The sequence below is a fragment of the Piliocolobus tephrosceles genome, chromosome 1, assembly GCF_002776525.5.
Source record: "Piliocolobus tephrosceles isolate RC106 chromosome 1, ASM277652v3, whole genome shotgun sequence".
In the NCBI taxonomy this organism is placed as follows: Eukaryota; Metazoa; Chordata; class Mammalia; order Primates; family Cercopithecidae; genus Piliocolobus; species Piliocolobus tephrosceles.
In genome coordinates this window covers 220,798,294-220,815,606 of record NC_045434.1, presented here as the reverse complement: position 1 = coordinate 220,815,606, position 17,313 = coordinate 220,798,294, and the positions used below count along the sequence as shown (strand labels likewise).

Sequence of the window (17,313 nt, the reverse complement as noted above, 5' to 3'; positions counted from 1 at the left end):
CCCGTGTCCACCATCTGGGGAGGGTCCTGTGTCCACCATCTGGGGAGGATCCCCGTGTCCATCATCTGGGAGGGTCCCCGTGTCCATCATCTGGGAGGGTCCCCGTGTCCGTCATCTGGGAGGGTCCCCTTTGTCTGTCTATCATCTGAGAAGCGTCCTTGCCTGAGTGCCAGGAAGGGGACACTCTCACTGTAACGCCAGCTGCGACCCTTCATGCTTTCATCGCTGCCCCCACATGGAGAAGGCATTTGCCCCAAGGATTTTGTGAAGCAGGTGAAAGCCTTCTGCCTGCAACCTGCTTAGTATCAGCAAGCCCCTGGCTTAGTCAGGAAAAATCCAGCCGAAATCCCGCATGGTAGATTCATCGGCCACCTCCTGGAGTGCTGCTGTCACCCCTTCCCCAACAAACCAGCTTCCTGGGGACATGCTGATGGAGCTTCCTCTTTTCCTAAAGCCAGACTGGAGAAACAGAAGGCGCATGGGCACACAACATGATGTCCTGGCCCCCAGGCGTCTCCACCGACAGCTCGCGCTGCCTCCCCATGCATGTGAAGGAGGAAGTTTGGCCACAGCCAGCAGAGCATCCCTGACCCACGCTGGGAGGGACAAGACCAAGGGTGCCCCTGGGCCTGGGGCTTAAGAGGCCATGGTTGGGGGCATTGGCAGCCGGAGGGACCCATGCTGGAGCGCACCCAGCCCTGCCATCTGATGTGTTTGGCACAAGCCATGGTCAGTGATATGGTCTGGATCTGTGTCCCCACCCAAATCTCATGCTGAACTGTAACCCCCAGTGTTGGAGGTGGGGCCTGGTGGGAGGTATGGACCATGGGGGTGGGTTTCTCGTGAATGGTTTAGCACCACCCCCTGTGGTACAATCCTTGGGTTAGTACATGAGCTCACAGGAGATCTGGTGTTTAAAAGTGGGTGGCACCCCACCCCCCATCCCCTCTCGCTCCTGCTCTGGCCATGTGACCTGCCTACTCCCACTTCTCCTTCTGCCAGGATTGGAAGTCTCCTGGGGCCTCCCCCAAGGCTGAGCAGGGCCGGACATGGTAGCTCACGCCTGTAATCCCAACACTTTGGGAGGCCGAGGTGAGTGGATTGCTTGAGGTCAGGAGTTCAAGACCAGCCTAAACAACATGGTGAAACCCCATCTCGACTAAAAATACAAAAATCAGCCTGGTGTGGTGGTGCATGCCTGTAATCCCAGCTACTCAGGAGGCTGAGGCAAGAGAATCGCTTGAACCCAGGAGGCAGAGGTTGCGGTGAGCTGAAATCATGCCATTGCACTCCAGCCTGAGTAACAGAGCAAGACCATCTCAAAAAAAAAAAAAAGCTGAGTAGGTGTCAGCACCATGCTACCTGTGCAGCCTGTAGAAGCAAAAGCCAATTAAGCTTCTTTTCTGTCCCCCAGGTCTTTTCTGCCCCACCACGCCCAGCTAATTTTTGTCTTTTTAGTAGAGACGGGATCTCACCATGGTGGTCAGGCTGGTCTTGAATTCCTGACCTCAGGTGATCCACCCGCCTCAGCCTCCCAAAGTGCTGGGATTCCAGGCGTGAGCCACTGTGCCCGGCCTACAGTCAACTGATTTTTCAACACGGGTGCCAAGACAATTCAATGGAGGAAAGAATCATCTTAAACAATCACAGCACTGCACTCCAACCTGGGAAACAGAGACTCATCTCAAAAAACAAAGCGACAGAAAAATAGAAGAATGGTGAGCTGTGGGACAAGTTCAACTGGTATACATGTACCTGGAGTCAGTCCCAGAAGAGGAGAGCTGCCCCAGCTCCGCCTGTCCCTACCCTCAGGGTCCCCCATACCCGTTGCCCTGTCCAGGTCAGAGTGAACCCAATGGTTCAGATGCCACCGCCTTCCTCTGCCCACCAGTTTCCTCTCTCCACGTTCTATGCTGAGCTTATAGGCTGACTGTGAGTCCCTTCTCACACTGCCATGAAGAAACGCCTGAGAGTGGGCCGGGTGCAGTGGCTCAAGCTTGTAATCCCAGCACTTTGGGAGGCCAAGACAGGCAGATCACTTGAGGTCAGGAGTTCGAGACCAGCCTAGTCAACAAGGTGAAACCCCATCTCTACTAAAAATACAAAATTAGCCAGGCGTGATGGTGGGTGCCTATAATCCCAGCTATTAGGGAGGCTGAGGCACAAGAATGGCTTGAACCCAGGAGGCAGAGGTTGCAGTGAGCTGAGATCGTGCCACTATACTCCAGCCTCGGTGACAGAGACCCTGTCTAAACAAAACAAAACAAAACCCAACAAAAAAACCTTACTGCAAAGCTACAGTCATCAAGAAGACAGTGTGATTGATAATGGAACAAGGATAGATGTATTGATCGGTGGAACAGAACTGAGGGTTCAGAAATAGGTCTTCAGATTTATGGTCAACTGATTCTTTTTCTGAGACAGTGTCTCACTCTCAGCTCATCACCTTGGCAGGACCCCACTGACCCTGCAGACCACTGGACCCTCAGGACACTGAGGTGTGAATGCCAGGAGGGGCCGGTGGGACATCAGGGAGGTTGCCACCCCAGGCCCCTTGCCCTGGCTGCGTCCGAGGTGGGTACAGCCCTGGGGCTCCAGGGGGCAGTGGGGCAGCAGCCAGGCATGGTGAGGAGACAGTCCTGGAGCCAGGGGAGCCAGAGGAGGCTGCGACCCAGGTGAGCACAGGGACCAGGGAGGGCGAGTTCGGCCTCACCACTCACAAGCCCGGGCTCCAGGCAGCCCCAGTCCCACCCCTATCCCTAACTTCCCAGCGCCTGGAGTTCACGGGCCGGGCCTAGACTTCTGTCAACAAGGGACTGAGGTTCTCCAGATTTCAAAAGCCTGTTATCTGCAGTTGTGTTGCCCAGTTCCCCCCACAACAGACAAGCCCAGACACCACAGAGGCAAAGGAATTCAGCAAACATTTATTGACCCTCGGTCCTCATCAAGGAGGCAGTGGGAGATGAACTGGAAGTGACTAGGGGCCACCAGCCACACCCGCTCCACTGAGAAGATGACTTTCATCTATTATTCAGCAGAAAACCAAAAGCCAAGATAAAAATCGCTGGGGAGGGGCAGGGGCGGGGAACTGGGCCAGATCCCAGCTGCCCAGCGGCCACCACCTGAGGCCAGGAGGGGCAGGAAACGTCTGGACGGTGGGGAGGGTTAGAAGGACCTCTGCGTGAGGAGGCACCCCCCGTCTGGGGCCACAGGACGCAGGTTGTGGCGGGCGTCCTGGCTGGGTGTAGGCGGAGGCTGGCTCCCGGAGGCCGGGGCAGGGGGCTCAGAGGGGGGGCAGCCTGAGGGGGAGCCCAGGACAGCCCCTATGTTGCCCGTCCAGTCTGGCCCCTCAGGCTGTGTTTCCTGAGACCTCCTTAGTCTAACCCAAACCTCCCAGCTCTGTCATTCAAACGGATGGCTTAGGTCCCTGTGGGTCCATTTCCATTTTGGGTGCTGAGGACAGAGCTTCCGGACAGACTCGGCCCTCGCCCTCTGGAACCCCGTCCAGCTGGGCCCGGATGATACACCACCAAGCCTGTGGCAGATGGGACAGGTTAGGAGGAAAGTCAGGGGAGAAGCCGGGGCCAGGTGGTGCGGAGCAGAGTGCGAAGGGCCTGCCCACTGATTCCCCCAAGCCGGAGTGGTCCCTGGACAGCTATAAAGGGCCCTTGAGCCACAGTGGAGAGGGCATTCGAGGCCAGGGCCTGGTGGAGAGATGTCCTGCCCTCTTAGGACCCACAGCCGGGGTGACTTTGCAGGGTGCCCCTCCTGCCCCGGAGCTCCTCCCCACACTCGCAGCTTTGCTGCCCCGGGCCCTCCCTCCCCTTCTGCACTGACGCCTTCTCTGAGCAGCTCCCCTCCCCTGGCCACGCAGAGCTTCCACCTGCCCCCAAGAAGACGGTCCCTTCCCCTTGCTGAGGAGGCCTCCCTCATAGGGTCTGAAGCTCCCAAGGATTAGGGCTACTTTGAGGCTCCCCTGGGACTAGGACCCCCGGGGGTAGGACTGCTGGTGGGACCAAGGGTGCGGCCCCCAGCCCAAGGCTACCTCTGCCCAGGGTCACTGGCCTGGCCCTCACAGCTCAGGGAGGGGGCAGGGCAGCCAGGGGCCAGGGGTGGCCGGACTGGGAGGCTCCTGCAAGCTGCACACGGCTGTGTCCTGGAGGACCCAGGGGGCTCCTGATGGAGGCACAGACTGCAGCCTTGGAGGGCCAGCGCTGGTGGGACGGCTCACTCGCCTCCCGTGGGCCCCGGTGAACTCGGCCCCAGTTGGGAAATCGGCCCCAGTTGGGAAATGGCCCTCGGCGCGGCTCAGAGGGACCCTCTGCCTCTCCTGAGTGCCTGGAACTGCGCCGAGCCCCCACCCCCCCCCCCCCCCCCCCCCCCCCGCGCCCAACACAGGACCCGGGATGGCGACGGCCTTGGTGGTTCAGGGTACGTCAGGCGCTGCCTGGTTAACTCGGTGGTCGACAATGGCACGTGCTCAGGGCTATGAGGGAGGAGGCCCCAGTCCTCACCCACTGGGGAGGCGGAACCTCCCTTACCTACCAGGGCGGTCGCCCTCGTGAGCCACGTCCTTGGCCCTGGCACTCAGTGTCCGCAGCCCAGCTCGGACCCGCGCGCGCTGCCGTCGGGCCCTCCCCGCACAGACATCTGGGGGAGGGGTCTGCGGTGGGCACGGGCAGCTGTCACTTAACAGGAGAACCCAGCGCGGGTCTTCAGGGCCAACGGCGGCCGCCCTCACCCCAGCACGGCTCCGGACCCCAGCCTCTGCCTTCCGCGGTCCGGGGGCTGGGAGTCGGGAAAGCAGCCTCTAGAAAGTAACTTGCCTGGTGATGCTGCGCGACCGCCTTACAGCACTGGGAAGGTTCTGGGCACTCAGGGACATTCAGCTTCCCATCCGAGCCTCCGGGGGGAACCCTCACAACCGCCACCGCAGAGTGAGGCAAACCCAACGCGGGGGCAGAGGGCGCGTGCGTGGGCGGGGCTGCAGGGGTGCGGAGGGAAGGGAGGCTGCGGAGGGAAGGGGAGGGCGCGGAGCGGAGAGGTTGCCCTCGGTCCCGCCCCCAGCCCGCCCCCCGGGTCCGCCCGACACCCCCAGCCACCTGCGGCCCGCGGCCCTGGGAGGAGGGCGGGACCCCAGCGCGGCGTGGCTGCGGGGCGCTCCCAAAGTCGACTCTTCACCAAGACAGAAAAGGAAAACTAGTGACGCGGCCTCTGGAATAATAAATACGTATTCTCTGCTACAGTCTCGGCAAAGGCCGCGGCCCTAGAACGGGGCGCCGCCTCCGATGCAGTCCCAGGGCCGCAGCCTCAGCGCAGCCACGGCCTCCAGGGTCCGCTCTGGCTCTGCGGCCCTGCCCTGGGGGCGGCGGGCAGCGCCGCGGTCAGACCAGGCAGCAGCGGCGGCGCGAGCAGGGGGAAGGGGCCGCCGAGCGACGGCAGCAGCGGGCGGCCCGCGTAGACCTCGGGCGCAGGGGCCTCTGCGGGGGCAGCCGGGAGCAGCGAGGCCGGGCGGCGGGAGGGCCCCAGCTGGCGCAGGCAGGCTGCCAGGTGGCCCAGCAGGCGGGAGCGCACGTCGGCCGGGACGCCCTCGCAGTCGGCCAGGAAGCGGTTCACCTCCGCCAGACACTCGTGGAAGCCGGCGCGGTACTTGCCCAGGACGGCGGGGTCGGCGCTGAGCGCGGCTACGGGAGCGACACGCGAGGAGCGGTCGGTGCCGGGCCCGGGGTTCCCGCGCCCTCCCCCCGCCTCCAAGCCGCGGCCGCCCGCGCCTCACCCGTCACTTGCAAGCGACGCAGGCTCCGCAGGTGTCTCACGGTCATCTCCAGGATGTCCGCCTTCTCCAGCTTCGAGTGGCGGGAGCTCTGGGGGCGGGGATGGGCGGGAGGTCCAGGCTCAGCTGCGCCCCAGACTCCGGGTCTCGGGCCTTCGCCCCCGACTTACCTCTTTTCTGAGGGCGTCCAGGATGAGGGTTTTGAGCTGAGCGAGACTCTCGTTAATGCGCGCTCGGCGCCGCTTCTCCATGACTGGCTTGGAGGACTGCGGGTCGGGCACCGGCTGAGTCCCGCGTTCCTCCGTCCCTCCCGCCCCCCGGTCGCCCCCCTCACGCCCGCCCGGGACCCCACCTTGCGGTGCTCGGCCGCGCTCCGGGGCTTGTCTGGGGTCCGGCTGGCGCTGGCCGGCGCTCCTGCCATCGGCGAGGCGCTCGGCTTCCCCGGCGTGTCTGCGGCCATGGTGCGCCCCGCGCCTCCCCGTGCCGGCTGGAGCGCGCCGCCGGGGACCACGGGCGGGCTGGCGGGCGAGCGCGGCGGTCCGAGACCCTCCGGCGGGTCCCGTCCCCAGGCCCGCGCGCGCCTCAGGCCGCTCCTCTATTTAAGGCCTCGCCGCCGCGGGGTGTGTGAACCCGGCTCCGCGTTCTTTCCCACACTCGCGCCGGCCAATCGGCGGCCGCGCTCCTCCCCCGCCCGCTTGCAGTCACGCCTCGGCTCCCGGCGCGGCCTCCGCGGGCTACAAAGGCTTGCGGGGCCACCCCGCCCGCGCCCCGCTCCGACACCGCGGGGGCCACGGCCGGGTGAGCCCGCGCCCCCCCGCTGCAGCCAGGGCGGAGCAGCGGGCCGGGAGGGGCCGCTGGGGGCGAACGGGGACCGGGACCGCGGGGGCTGGGCGGAGTCTCGGGGCTCGTTCTCCCGCCCAGGGGGCCCGGAGCCGGGGCGGGACGGAGCTGGGGCTGGCGGCGCGGGAAGCCGGGAAGGAAATTTCCCCAGTGGCGCAGCGTCCGGCGGCGCCGAGGGGTGGGCGAGCCTCGGTCACCAGCCTCTTCGCTTCCTCCGCCCGCCCTCCCTCTGGTCCCGGTTTGGGCTCTGCTCGGTCTCCGAGTTTGACCCCACACCGGCGCTGCCTCCGGGGGTCCCACCCTCAGGTGTGCGTCCTGGGGCACGGAGGGCTAGAGAAAGCCTTGGGAACCACAGAGCCGGGGGAAGGTCGGCGGCAGCGGACGGTGAAGGGGCGCACGGGTGACCCCGCGGGGCAGGGCCGGTGATGGCGCGGCCCGGGCAGGACCACGAGGACGTGCGCGTGACGCGAGCGAGCTGGTGACGTCACCGGGCCCCGGGGCGGTGACGCAAGCCTGCCGGGATGATGTCATGGGGCCCTTGTCGCCACCTGCTTCCGGGGGTCCCTCTGGCGAACTCGGCCGCAGCCAAGTGGGGTTCACAGAAAAATGAGGGGTCATTGTTAATGTGTGTAATTGCAAAGGGGCAGGTTGCGTAGAACAGGGCTGTGGTTATTTTCGGGTTTGCTGTTTTTATTTCGAATGCCCCTGCGCGGTACCCTGGTCCTTTCGGCACTCGGGGTCCCGGCGGCCTCGCGCGTCCGAGCAGCTGAGGCTTCCTCAGCCTCCTGGAGAGCTGGGCCTGGGCCCGGGTGTGGAGACACTCTTGGGCTTTTAATCCCGGCAGGAGGCCGATGGCAGGCTCAGCAGTTAGGCCGTTGTAAGAGAACCGAACTGGGTGGGTGGCCTGGGGGAGAAAAGCCCTTCCCACCGGGTAGTCCCAAAGGCTTCTGCGGCGTGGGGGGTCCTCAAGGGGAAAGCCTCAGGGGAGGGCGTGGCATTCCCAGGGTGCGAAGGGGGCGCAGGGTGGAGGGAAGTGGGGAGGGACAGCTGGACCAGCGGGAACCGGGAGCTTCCGGCCGGGAAGGGGTCGGGGAACCTTTTGGGGAGCTTTGCTGAGCCAGGGAGTCGGCTGATTGGCAGGTTCGTCCCTGCCGGGGCACCTGGACCCGGGGTTTCTGTCCGGAAGCCTCCCCTCCCCTCAGACCCCACGTCTAATCTGGCCCCAAGCAAAGTCCTGCGGCCCACGCGGGGAGGTCCCGTCTTCTCGGCGCTGACCCTGGCCCTCCGCGGTGCCCCTGCGGCGCCCCCTACACCTCGCCGCCGGCACAGGGGCGCGCGCCTCCGGGGGTCTGTGAAGCCGGAGCGGGGGTGGCGTCCTCTCCGCGGAGACGCTGTCCACGCTCCTCGCCGACTGGGGAAAGCCGCGGGGGCTGGGCTGGCGTCTCGGGGGTGGCCCCGCTAGCACTTAAGCCCCGGCAGCACCCAGTGGAACCCGGCTTTCCCGCCCCGACCCCTCTGCGCGCGCCTTGGCGCTGGAGTGGCTCGGGCCGGCCCCGCAGCCCTGGAAATGGTGTGGATGGTGGCCCCGCCCCGCGTACCTCCTCGTCCTCGCTCCGCGTCCCCTCCCCGGCGGGAGCGCTGGGCCAGGGCGGGAAAGCCCGCGAGCGTCCCCAGTGGCCGCAGTCGCCGCCGCCTCCTGCTGGAGGTCATCCCAGGGGAGCTGCTGGCCTGAATCTCCCCAGCCTCTGGGCCCGGACTTAGGAAGGGATTTTGGGGGGCTCTGGGCCTCCTCCAGTCCCCGAACAGGCAGGGAGTTCAGCATGGAAGGAGGGGCCTGAGAATCGTTGTTCTTTTTTTTTTTTTTTTCTAGAAACAGGGATCCCCCTTTTATTCCCCAGGCTGGTCTCGAACTCCTGGACTGACACGATGCTCCTGCCTCAGCCTGCAAACGTGCTGGAACTACAGGCGTGAGCCTCCTCCCTGCCAAGCGTGGCTGGGGCTGATCTTCCCCTCACTGGTTGTTGGATGGGCTCGCTTCCCTTCCTTATACCTGTTTCCTCATCTGTAAAAGGGGGCTTTTTGTTTGTTTGTTTGTTTGTTTTTTTGAAATGGAGTTTCCCTCTTGTTGCTCAGGCTGGAGTACAGTGGCGCAATCTCAGCTCACCACAACACCGCCTCCCAGATTCAAGCGATTCTCCTGCCTCAGCCTCTGGAGTCGCTGGGATTACAAGCATGTGCCGCCACACCCGGCTAATTTTTGTATTTTTAGTAGAGATGTGGTTTCTCCATGTTGGTCAGGCTGGTCTCAAACTCCCCACCTCAGGTCAAACTCCCCACCTCAGGTGATCCACCCACCTCAGCTTCCCAAAGTGCTGGGATTACAAGTGTGAGCCACTGTGCCTGGCCAGGAGATTCTACTTTTAAAGCCACTGACAGTATCCATCTCATAGTGAGCACTGATGCCCATCTGCCAGGGTTCCTGCCCCCAGGGAGCAGGCGGGATCCTCGCTGAGCAGAGGCAGGAGGGGCCACCTGCACTTGCCTCTGCTCTGCTGGAAAGGAAGAGACCCCCCACCCTGGCCAGGGAGCCCACTTCAGGGTCTCCGGGGCCTGTGTTCTTCCCACCATCTTTGCCACAGGATAGCTCCCGTTTGTGTGTCTGTCTCTCGGGGTCTGTGCCCTTGGCCTCTGACGGTCCCCTCCCTGCCTCTCGAATCTGGCCTTGATTTGTGGTAGGAGCCTCAGGGTTCCTGAGGGCCTTGGGGTTCCCTTGCTCTGAGTGTGGGGGTGGACCCTGGGCTGCAGCAGGGGATGGTGACTCCTGGGGTTGGAGGCAGGTTTCGTTTTCCAGAGATGGCCGTGACAGTATCTCCCATTCCCGTACCTTGAAATGCCTTCTACACGAGACTCTGTGACAGCCTCAGCCAGGAAGAATGGGGTGTTTGGCGAGACATGACTTCGAGGCTGACTTGGAAGACGGCACGCGCACCTCGCTGTGCAGTCGCTCTTGGAACCCAGCTGCGGTGCTGGAAGGGAGCCCACCCTGGCCTCAAGGAGAGGCCCCGTGGAGGAACCAGCATCGGTTCCAGACTCCTGAGCAGCTTCCAGCCGAGGTCCCAGCGTGCCCTGTTCCAAGACCGCCTGCATACAGTAGGGGGGTTGCTGAGCATGCTGTGTTGGGGTCATCTGTGCTGCGGCACTCAAGACTGGAATAGGAGAGGTGGGCTGGGGCCCTGACCCGGGAGAGTGACCCTTCCCTCCTCACCCCTGCCCCTCCTTCGGGGATCCCTTCCTCTCTCCCACAGAGGCAGCGGCTCAGCGGGTTCCCCACTCCTCCTCCCCATCTAACAGGTGCTTCATGGGAGCCTCTGAAATCCAGCCAACCTCCTGGCCCTGAGTGGGTCAAGCTCCAAATGGCGAGTGGCCCCAGGGCATCTGCATGGCCCGGTGTTAGCTAAGGGGGGTGACTGATGAGGACATTCACACGTCAGTGGAGAGCCTGTGGGGAAAACCAGGGTGTCTTCTAGGCTGGACCTGTGGGGCTTCAGCCTCGTGAGGGGGTCTCCTCACATCGGGGCACTGTGGCCGCACTCTATGTCCCCAGCCAGTGTCCCCGAAGGGCCTACGAGGTGCTGGCCGTGACCTCCCCTCCCAACCTCTGACCTGAAGGTGGCAGCTACCATCTCGCCATGGCCCTCAGCACCCCCTTCACACACTGGCTCCTGACATCAGAGACCTGTAGCCACCCCCTGCAGGCAGTCATCATTGGTCCCCAAGTCCTGCCAAGGGCAGCGGGCTGTGCACTGAGGCAGCTGGGACCAAAGCCACCGAGGAACCAAGGCTGGGGCCGGCGTGAGTTTCTCTCCTGGAGAGCCGACGTGGGTGCAGAGCTGTTCCTGGGTACTTGCTGGGATTGTAGTGGTAGAAGGCCAGGGCTGCAGGAATCCAGGCTGCAGGAGAGAGACTAGGACTCAGGCAGAAGCAGGAGCACCAGGCTGGTGCCACTCCCACGCCACCTGCACGCCTTCTCAGCAGCAAGTGGTGGGAGTGTGTTCCCAGGCGGGATGGTGCTGGTGTCTCCTACCCACCCTGCCTCTTTGGGATGCCTTCCCAGCCCGTTCCTGCTCCCGGCAGGTGCTGCTTTTCTTTCCGCTGCACCAGGACGAGGTCGCTGTGTTTGTCCTTCCTCACTGGCACTCCCAGACTGCTTTCCTTTTCCACCAAAACCAGCCCCGCTTTGTGACCAGACCTCACCATGCTGAAGTCATTGGCACCCCTTTCCTGCAGGAGGGGACACCTGCTCCCTGTCACTCTCCCAGCCATGCCTTCAAAATCCACACCGGCAGTTCTCCAACTTTGACTTCCTCTCCTTCAGGGGTCCTGTCCCCTCCTCACTTACCCCACTGGGTCATTTCTCCCAACTGCACCCCTCCACACTCCAGCCTCTTCAGTCTCTCTGCCCGCCTCCCAGCTCCCAGCTCTGCTGTCCACCATAAAGCCCTCTGAGATCTGCAGTCTTTGTGTACGGCCTGCGTCTGCGACTTCCTCATCCCCTCGGTCTGTTCTCCTCTCCTTATCAAGGGAAGCCTATCTGGCCGGCCATTGTGTCTGCCCCTCACTCTCCCTCCCTCCCGTTCATGTGGGCAGACCACAGCCCGTGTGGAATCCTGACCTTCTTGGTGGCTTAAGCACCACCTGCCTATTCTTTCTCATAGCGGGGATCAGGGCGGTGCCAGCGGCTTCCCGGGGCCTCACGCAGGCTGCAGCCCTGGGCCAAGGTTAGCTGGCTGGGAAGGGCCCACGTGGCATCATGCTGGACACCCGGGGCTGCTGTCCTTCAGCTGCTGGGCGCTCTGCCAGAGCCGTGCAGCCTGGAATCCTACCCACCCTTGGTCAGCTTCCTCCTAACACATGGCACAAGGCCAGTGTTCCAGGAGGGCAGAGTGGAAGCCTGGGGTCTCTTGAGGCCGAGGTCCAGAATGCACGTAGTGAAATCTCCACCACATTCCCTCGGCCAAAGCGGTCACAGCAGCCAGATTCCAGAGGAGTCAAACAATGCACTGACCACTCCTCCCCTCCACTACCTGCCTCTGCCCTCCCCTCGCAGGACCTGATGAGGCCCCTGGGTTTTTCTGCCCTGCCGGCTCTGGGAAGGCAAGGATGAAAGTGTCATTTAGTGGCAGGGACTTTAGGGAGCCTGGTATGGCCAAGCCCTAGCTCCCTGCAGCAGTGCGCCCAGGACAGCTGGGCCTGGGTCTCAGTGGGTCAGAGTTTTCTGAAGGTGGCTCTAGGTCGACCTTGCACCCGGTGACTGCACCAGGCGGTGAGGCATGCGTGGCCCAGCGCGGGGGCCCTGTCCGTGGCCGTGTGCGGTCAGGTGTCCGGCTCGGGGCTTCTGGGCCCCCTGCTCCCCAAAGGTGTGCAGCTCCTGCATCCCCTGCCAGGTCCTTTGGGTCTAAGAGGGTCCCTCTTGTCCAGCGCACCAGGCTCCACCTTCCCCCGACCCCTCACCAGCTGGGTGCCTCCCCCTGGCTGGAACAGCAGCCCTGCCTGGTCATGGGCCTGCCTCTCCACTCTGTCCTCTCTAACGCAGCCAGAGGCATGCTTCTAACCTGCAGACCCTCTCCCGGGGGGCCTAGCCCCCCAGACACCAGGCGGCTGTAAATGGACCACTGGGTCTGCTGTGTAGAATGGGACCCTCCGCCCTGTCCCAGGTCCTGCTTTCCCAGGAGGCTCTTATATGGGGCTGCAGCTGGGGGGTGACATGCCTGCCAAGTGGGTGGGGAGGCTCCAGCCCAGTAAGATGGGATCCAGGACTGTGAGACTGTGACCCAGGTCATGTGGTGGCAGCTCGGCCTTCCTGGTCCCAGGTGGAGAGACAGGGTGAGGCTCCCCCTCATGGCACCTGGAGGGGAGGGGTTGCCTGTGTAATCAGCCCAGCCTCGGACGTCAGCAATCCGTGTTTCTTAGGAAAGGTGGCCACAGGGAATCACAGACTTGGTGTGACTTTCTCAGAGTGCTGTGGCACACCTGTGGGGTTTCCCAGCTCATCCTGTCCAATGGGACCAGGCGGAGGCCCAGCCCTGTTGTCGGAGTGACCTTCGAGCTCTGACCACAGGCCACGTGTGATCAGGAACCATGATTCAATCAGATGTCATCCAGGGCGGTGGCTGAGCAGTGGTGACTGACCAGACGGGAAGGCGGGGAAGGGTCTAGATTTGAATGAGAGCGAAGGAGTGGGCTGCAGGCTGGTAGACTCCTCCAGGTGGATGAGCCCTGTCCTCTGGCCTCTGTGAGGCCAGACCCCTGCAACAGCCAAGTCCAGGTCCCCACGTCAGCCCTGCACCTGGCCCAGGCCTCCCTGATGGAGCTCACCCACCTGAGATCACCCTGGCTCTGCAGGAAGCTTTGTCGTGATCCTCCGCGGCTGAGGATTATGTAGAGACATGACGAAGCACAAAAAGCCGTGTTTGACGGGTTGCCAGGTGCCTACGTCAGAGCTCATTAAATTACACATGAAATAGATGTAGCTTGCTGTGTGTCAATCACACCTAATTCAAGTTGTAAAAAATTAGACTCAGAATTTTTACACTTGGGAGTGTTTTATCAGATGTGCCTCGAGATTCTAAATTCAAATGCACACTGAATAAAACATTTAGGTTTAATCTCCAAGCACGGTGGCTCACACCTGCAATCCCAGCATTTCGGGAGGCTGGGGTGGGCAGATCACCTGAGGTCAGGAGTTGGAGACCAGCCTGGCCAACATGGTGAAACTCCCTCTCTACTAAAAATACAAAGATTAGCTGGGCGAGGTGGTGGGCGCCTGTAATCCCAGCTATTCAGGAGGCTGAGGCAGGAGAATCACTTGAACCCGGGAGGCAGAGGTTGCAGTGAGCCAAGATCGTGCCACTGCACTCCAGCCTGGCGACAGAGTGAGACTCCATCTCAAACAAACCATTTAGGTTTATCATTTAAGGAGAAAGACTGAAGGATGTTACTGAATTTATTAAGAAATCAGAATGAGGCCGAGGCAGGAGGATCACTTGAGCCCAGGAGTTCAAGACCACCCTGGGCAAGTGGTCGCATCTAGTGAGACCCCATTGCTATTAAAAAAAAAAGAAAGGGGGAAAAATCAGAATGTTTGGGAACTTAAGATTCAGCACATTTACATTTTACAATTTAGTTTTATTAAACATACAAGGCAGGTGTAGCAGCGAACTAACATTCTGGTGAGGGAGAAAGACCCCGGCTGAAGTTGTTAGAGGGTGGAGGATGGTGGGGCATGTGTGGAGGATGGAGGGCTGAGGACGGGTCTCAAGGGCTGGGGTGAGAGCGTGCATGTGTGTGCCAGGCATGGCCCAGAGGCCCAGGCGTTGGAGCCAAGAGCCTGGGATGGGGGGCAGGTGTGGGGTGACCGGAGGGGACACCGGGAGAGGCCAGAGGCCACAATGCAGGAACCGAGGCCTGGCTGGTCGCCCTGAGAGGTAAGGAGAGCTATGGGAGGTTTTGTGCGGATCAAGCTGGCGGCTGGGTGAAAAGCAGGCCGTGGGGTCAGTACAGGAGCAGGACCACCCGGATGTGTCCACAGGAACACGCGTGAAGGGCTAGTGTGGTCTGGACCAGGGCACGCAGGTATAAGGGGTGAGGACCAGTCTTGGGACAATTTTTGTTGTTGCCAGATAGTTAAAGGGCTTAAAAATAAAATCAAAGCTGGACACAGTGGCTCATGCCTGTCATCCCAGTTCTTTGGGAGGCCAATGGGGGAGGATCACTTGAGCCCAGATGGCTGCAGTGAACCACAATCACATCACTGCACTCTAGCCGAGATGATAGGGCAAGACCCTGTCTCAAAAAATAATTTTTTTGGCCGGGCGCGGTGGCTCAAGCCTGTAGTCCCAGCACTTTGGGAGGCCGAGACGGGCGGATCACAAGGTCAGGAGATCGAGACCATCCTGACTAACGTGGTGAAACCCCGTCTCTACTAAAAAAACACAAAAAACTAGCCGGGCGAGGTGGTGGGCGCCTGTAGTCCCAGCTACTCAGGATGCTGAGGCAGGAGAATGGCGTAAACGCGGGAGGCGGAGCTTGCAGTGAGCTGAGATCCCGCCACTGCACTCCAGCCTGGGTGACAGAGCGAGACTCCATCTCAAAATAAATAAATAAATAAACAAATAAAAAATAATTTTCTTTTTTTTTGAGCCTTGGTCTGTTGCCCAGGCTGGAGTGCAATGGTGAGATCTCAGCTCACTGCAACTGCTGCCTCCTGCGTTCAAGCATTTCTCCTGCCTCAGCCTCCCGAGTAGCTGGAACTACACATGCATGCCACCACACCCAGCTGATTTTTGTATTTTTCATAGAGATGGGGTTTCACCATGTTGGCCAGGCCAGTCTTGAACTCCTGTCCTCAGGTGATCCACCCACCTCGGCCTCCCAAAGTGTTGGGATTACAGGCGTGAGCCACCGCGTCCGGCCCCTGTTTCCTGATTTCTTAATGCTGATGTACGGTGCTAGAATCTTCCTTTTCTTTTCTTTCTTTCTTTTTTTTTTTGAGATGGAGTCTAGCTCTGTTGCCCAGGCTGGAGTGCAGTAGCACAATCTGGGCTCACTGCAAGCTCCGCCTCCCGGGTTCACGCCATTCTCCTGTCTCAGCCTCCCGAGTAGCTGGGACTACAGGCGCCCGCCTCCACGCCCGGGTAATTTTTTGTATTTTTAGTAGAGACGGGGTTTCACCGTGTTAGCCAGGATGGTCTCGATCTTCTGACCTCGTGATCCGCCCGCCTCGGCCTCCCAAAGTCCTGGGATTACAGGCGTGAGCCACCGCGCCCGGCCGGTGTAGACATATTAACAATATCATTAACAGATTAACAAAGATCATAGAACAAAGCATGATAGAGACACAGGAGGTCCTATAACGATAAAAGCTTGAACCCCCTCCCCTACCTTCCCTTCCCTTCTCTGCCATCACCATCATCTGTGCTTGACTCTGCTTCTTGCTGTGTTTTCTCACCAGACTTTTAGGATTAAGTGACTCCTGGCCAAGAAACAAAAGCAAAATCGTCCTGTTCCCCAGTGGATTCAGAGGAAAACTGGTAATAAAATCAGGTACAACTCCCAAAGGAGACGCTGGAGAAGAGCCGAGCCGGGTCTGTAAGGAGTTGCTTGCGGGATGGCACACACATTTATACTGAAGGTCACAACCACGTTACCATATCAAGCTGGAAATGTCACCACGATCTGGAGAGTTGAACGTGTTTTATTGGGAATATATTTTTTATTTTCTTTTTTGTTGAGACAGTTTCACTCTTGTTGCCCAGGCTGGAGTACAGTGGTGCAATCTCAACTCACTGCAACCTCTGCCTCCTGGGTTCAAGCAGTTCTCCTGCCTCAGCCTCCTGAGTAGCTGGGATTACAGGCATGTGGCTAATTTTGTACTTTTAGTAGAGACGGGGTTTTACCATATTGGTCAGGCTTGTCTCAAACTCCTGACCTCAAGTGATCCACCAGCCTCAGCCTCCCCAAAGTGCTGGGATTACAGGTGTGAGCTACTGCGCCCGTCCCTGTGGTATTTTTCTTTTTTCTTTCTTTCTTTCTTTTTTTTTTTGAGACACAGTCTCACTCTGTTGCCCAGGCTAGGGTGTACTGGCACGATCTCCGCTCACTGCAACCTCCCCTTCCTTGACTCAAGCAATTCTCCTGCCTCAGTCTCTGAAGTAGCTGGGACTGCAGGTGGGCACCATGATGCCCGGGTAATTTTTTGTGTGTTTTTAGTAGAGGTGGGGTTTCACCATGTTGGCAAGGCTGCTCTCAAACTCCTGACCTCAAGTGATCTGCCCGCCTTGTCCTCCCAAGGTGTTGGGATTACAGGCGTGAACCATCACGCCCTGCCCCTGGGGTCCTTTTTTAATGGGGTATCTCTAAGGGTCACTCCAAGCTTTTCTAGGCTAATTGGTGTATTTAAATTTTCCTTATTTTAGAGTACATTTGTTAATGTGTATTTTTACTAGGAAATCACCCATTTTCAGAGAAAGTAGAAAGAATGAATCAGACTTTAAAGAACCAGTTAATCTGCCTGGCCAGGTGGCTCACGCCTGTAATCCCAGTACTTTGGGAGGCTGAGGCGGGAGGATCATGAGGTCAGGAGATCAGGACCATCCTGACCTGATAATCTTGGTCATTTAGTCCACATGAATTTTGGGCTTTTGGCCTGTAGAACTATGAGAAAACACATTTCTGTGTTGTGCAGTTTAACACCCAGTTTGTGGTACTTTGTTCAGCAACCCCAGGGAACTAAAGCAAGTGACTGCAGGTCTGGTCGCCTTCCTCGGTTCCTGTGCCTTGGGTTGGTTCTGTCGAAGCAGGAAGACAACTGGCAGAGATTGGATGGAGCAACCGAAAGAAAAGGAAGATTCTAGCACCGTATGTCAGCATTCAGAAATCAGGAAACAGGGCCGGGCGCGGTGGCTCACACCTGTAATCCCAGCACTTTGGGAGGCCGAGACGGGCGGATCACGAGGTCAGGAGATCGAGACCATCCTGGCTAACACGGTGAAACCCCGTCTCTACTAAAAATACAAAAAAAAACTAGCCGGGCAAGGTGGCGGCGCCTGTAGTCCCAGCTACTCGGGAGGCTGAGGCAGGAGAATGGCGTAAACCCGGGAGGCGGAGCTTGCAGTGAGCCGAGATCCGGCCACTGCACTCCA

At 60.2% G+C, this 17,313-nt stretch overlaps 1 protein-coding gene across 1 annotated transcript; it reads right to left on the bottom strand.

Moving 5' to 3' along the window:
• Positions 1–5,213: 5,213 nt before the first annotated feature.
• HES4 (hes family bHLH transcription factor 4) lies at positions 5,214–6,380 on the bottom strand. The gene is made up of 4 exons (XM_023192844.2): positions 6,126–6,380; positions 5,944–6,039; positions 5,777–5,864; positions 5,214–5,684 (listed from the first exon to the last, which is right to left on the bottom strand). Exons 1-4 carry the CDS (start codon positions 6,231–6,233, stop codon positions 5,311–5,313), a joined length of 666 nt encoding a protein of 221 aa, XP_023048612.1. The 5' UTR covers positions 6,234–6,380; the 3' UTR covers positions 5,214–5,310.
• Positions 6,381–17,313: the final 10,933 nt, after the last annotated feature.

Coding starts and splice junctions, on each gene's coding strand:
- HES4 (XM_023192844.2), bottom strand. CDS start 6,233: ATGGCCGCAGACACGCCGGGGAAGCCGAGCGCCTCGCCGATGGCAGGA. Junction 6,040..6,125: donor GCGCGGCCGAGCACCGCAAG/GTGGGGTCCCGG, acceptor CCCGACCCGCAG/TCCTCCAAGCCAGTCATGGA. Junction 5,865..5,943: donor TGGACGCCCTCAGAAAAGAG/GTAAGTCGGGGG, acceptor CCCCGCCCCCAG/AGCTCCCGCCACTCGAAGCT.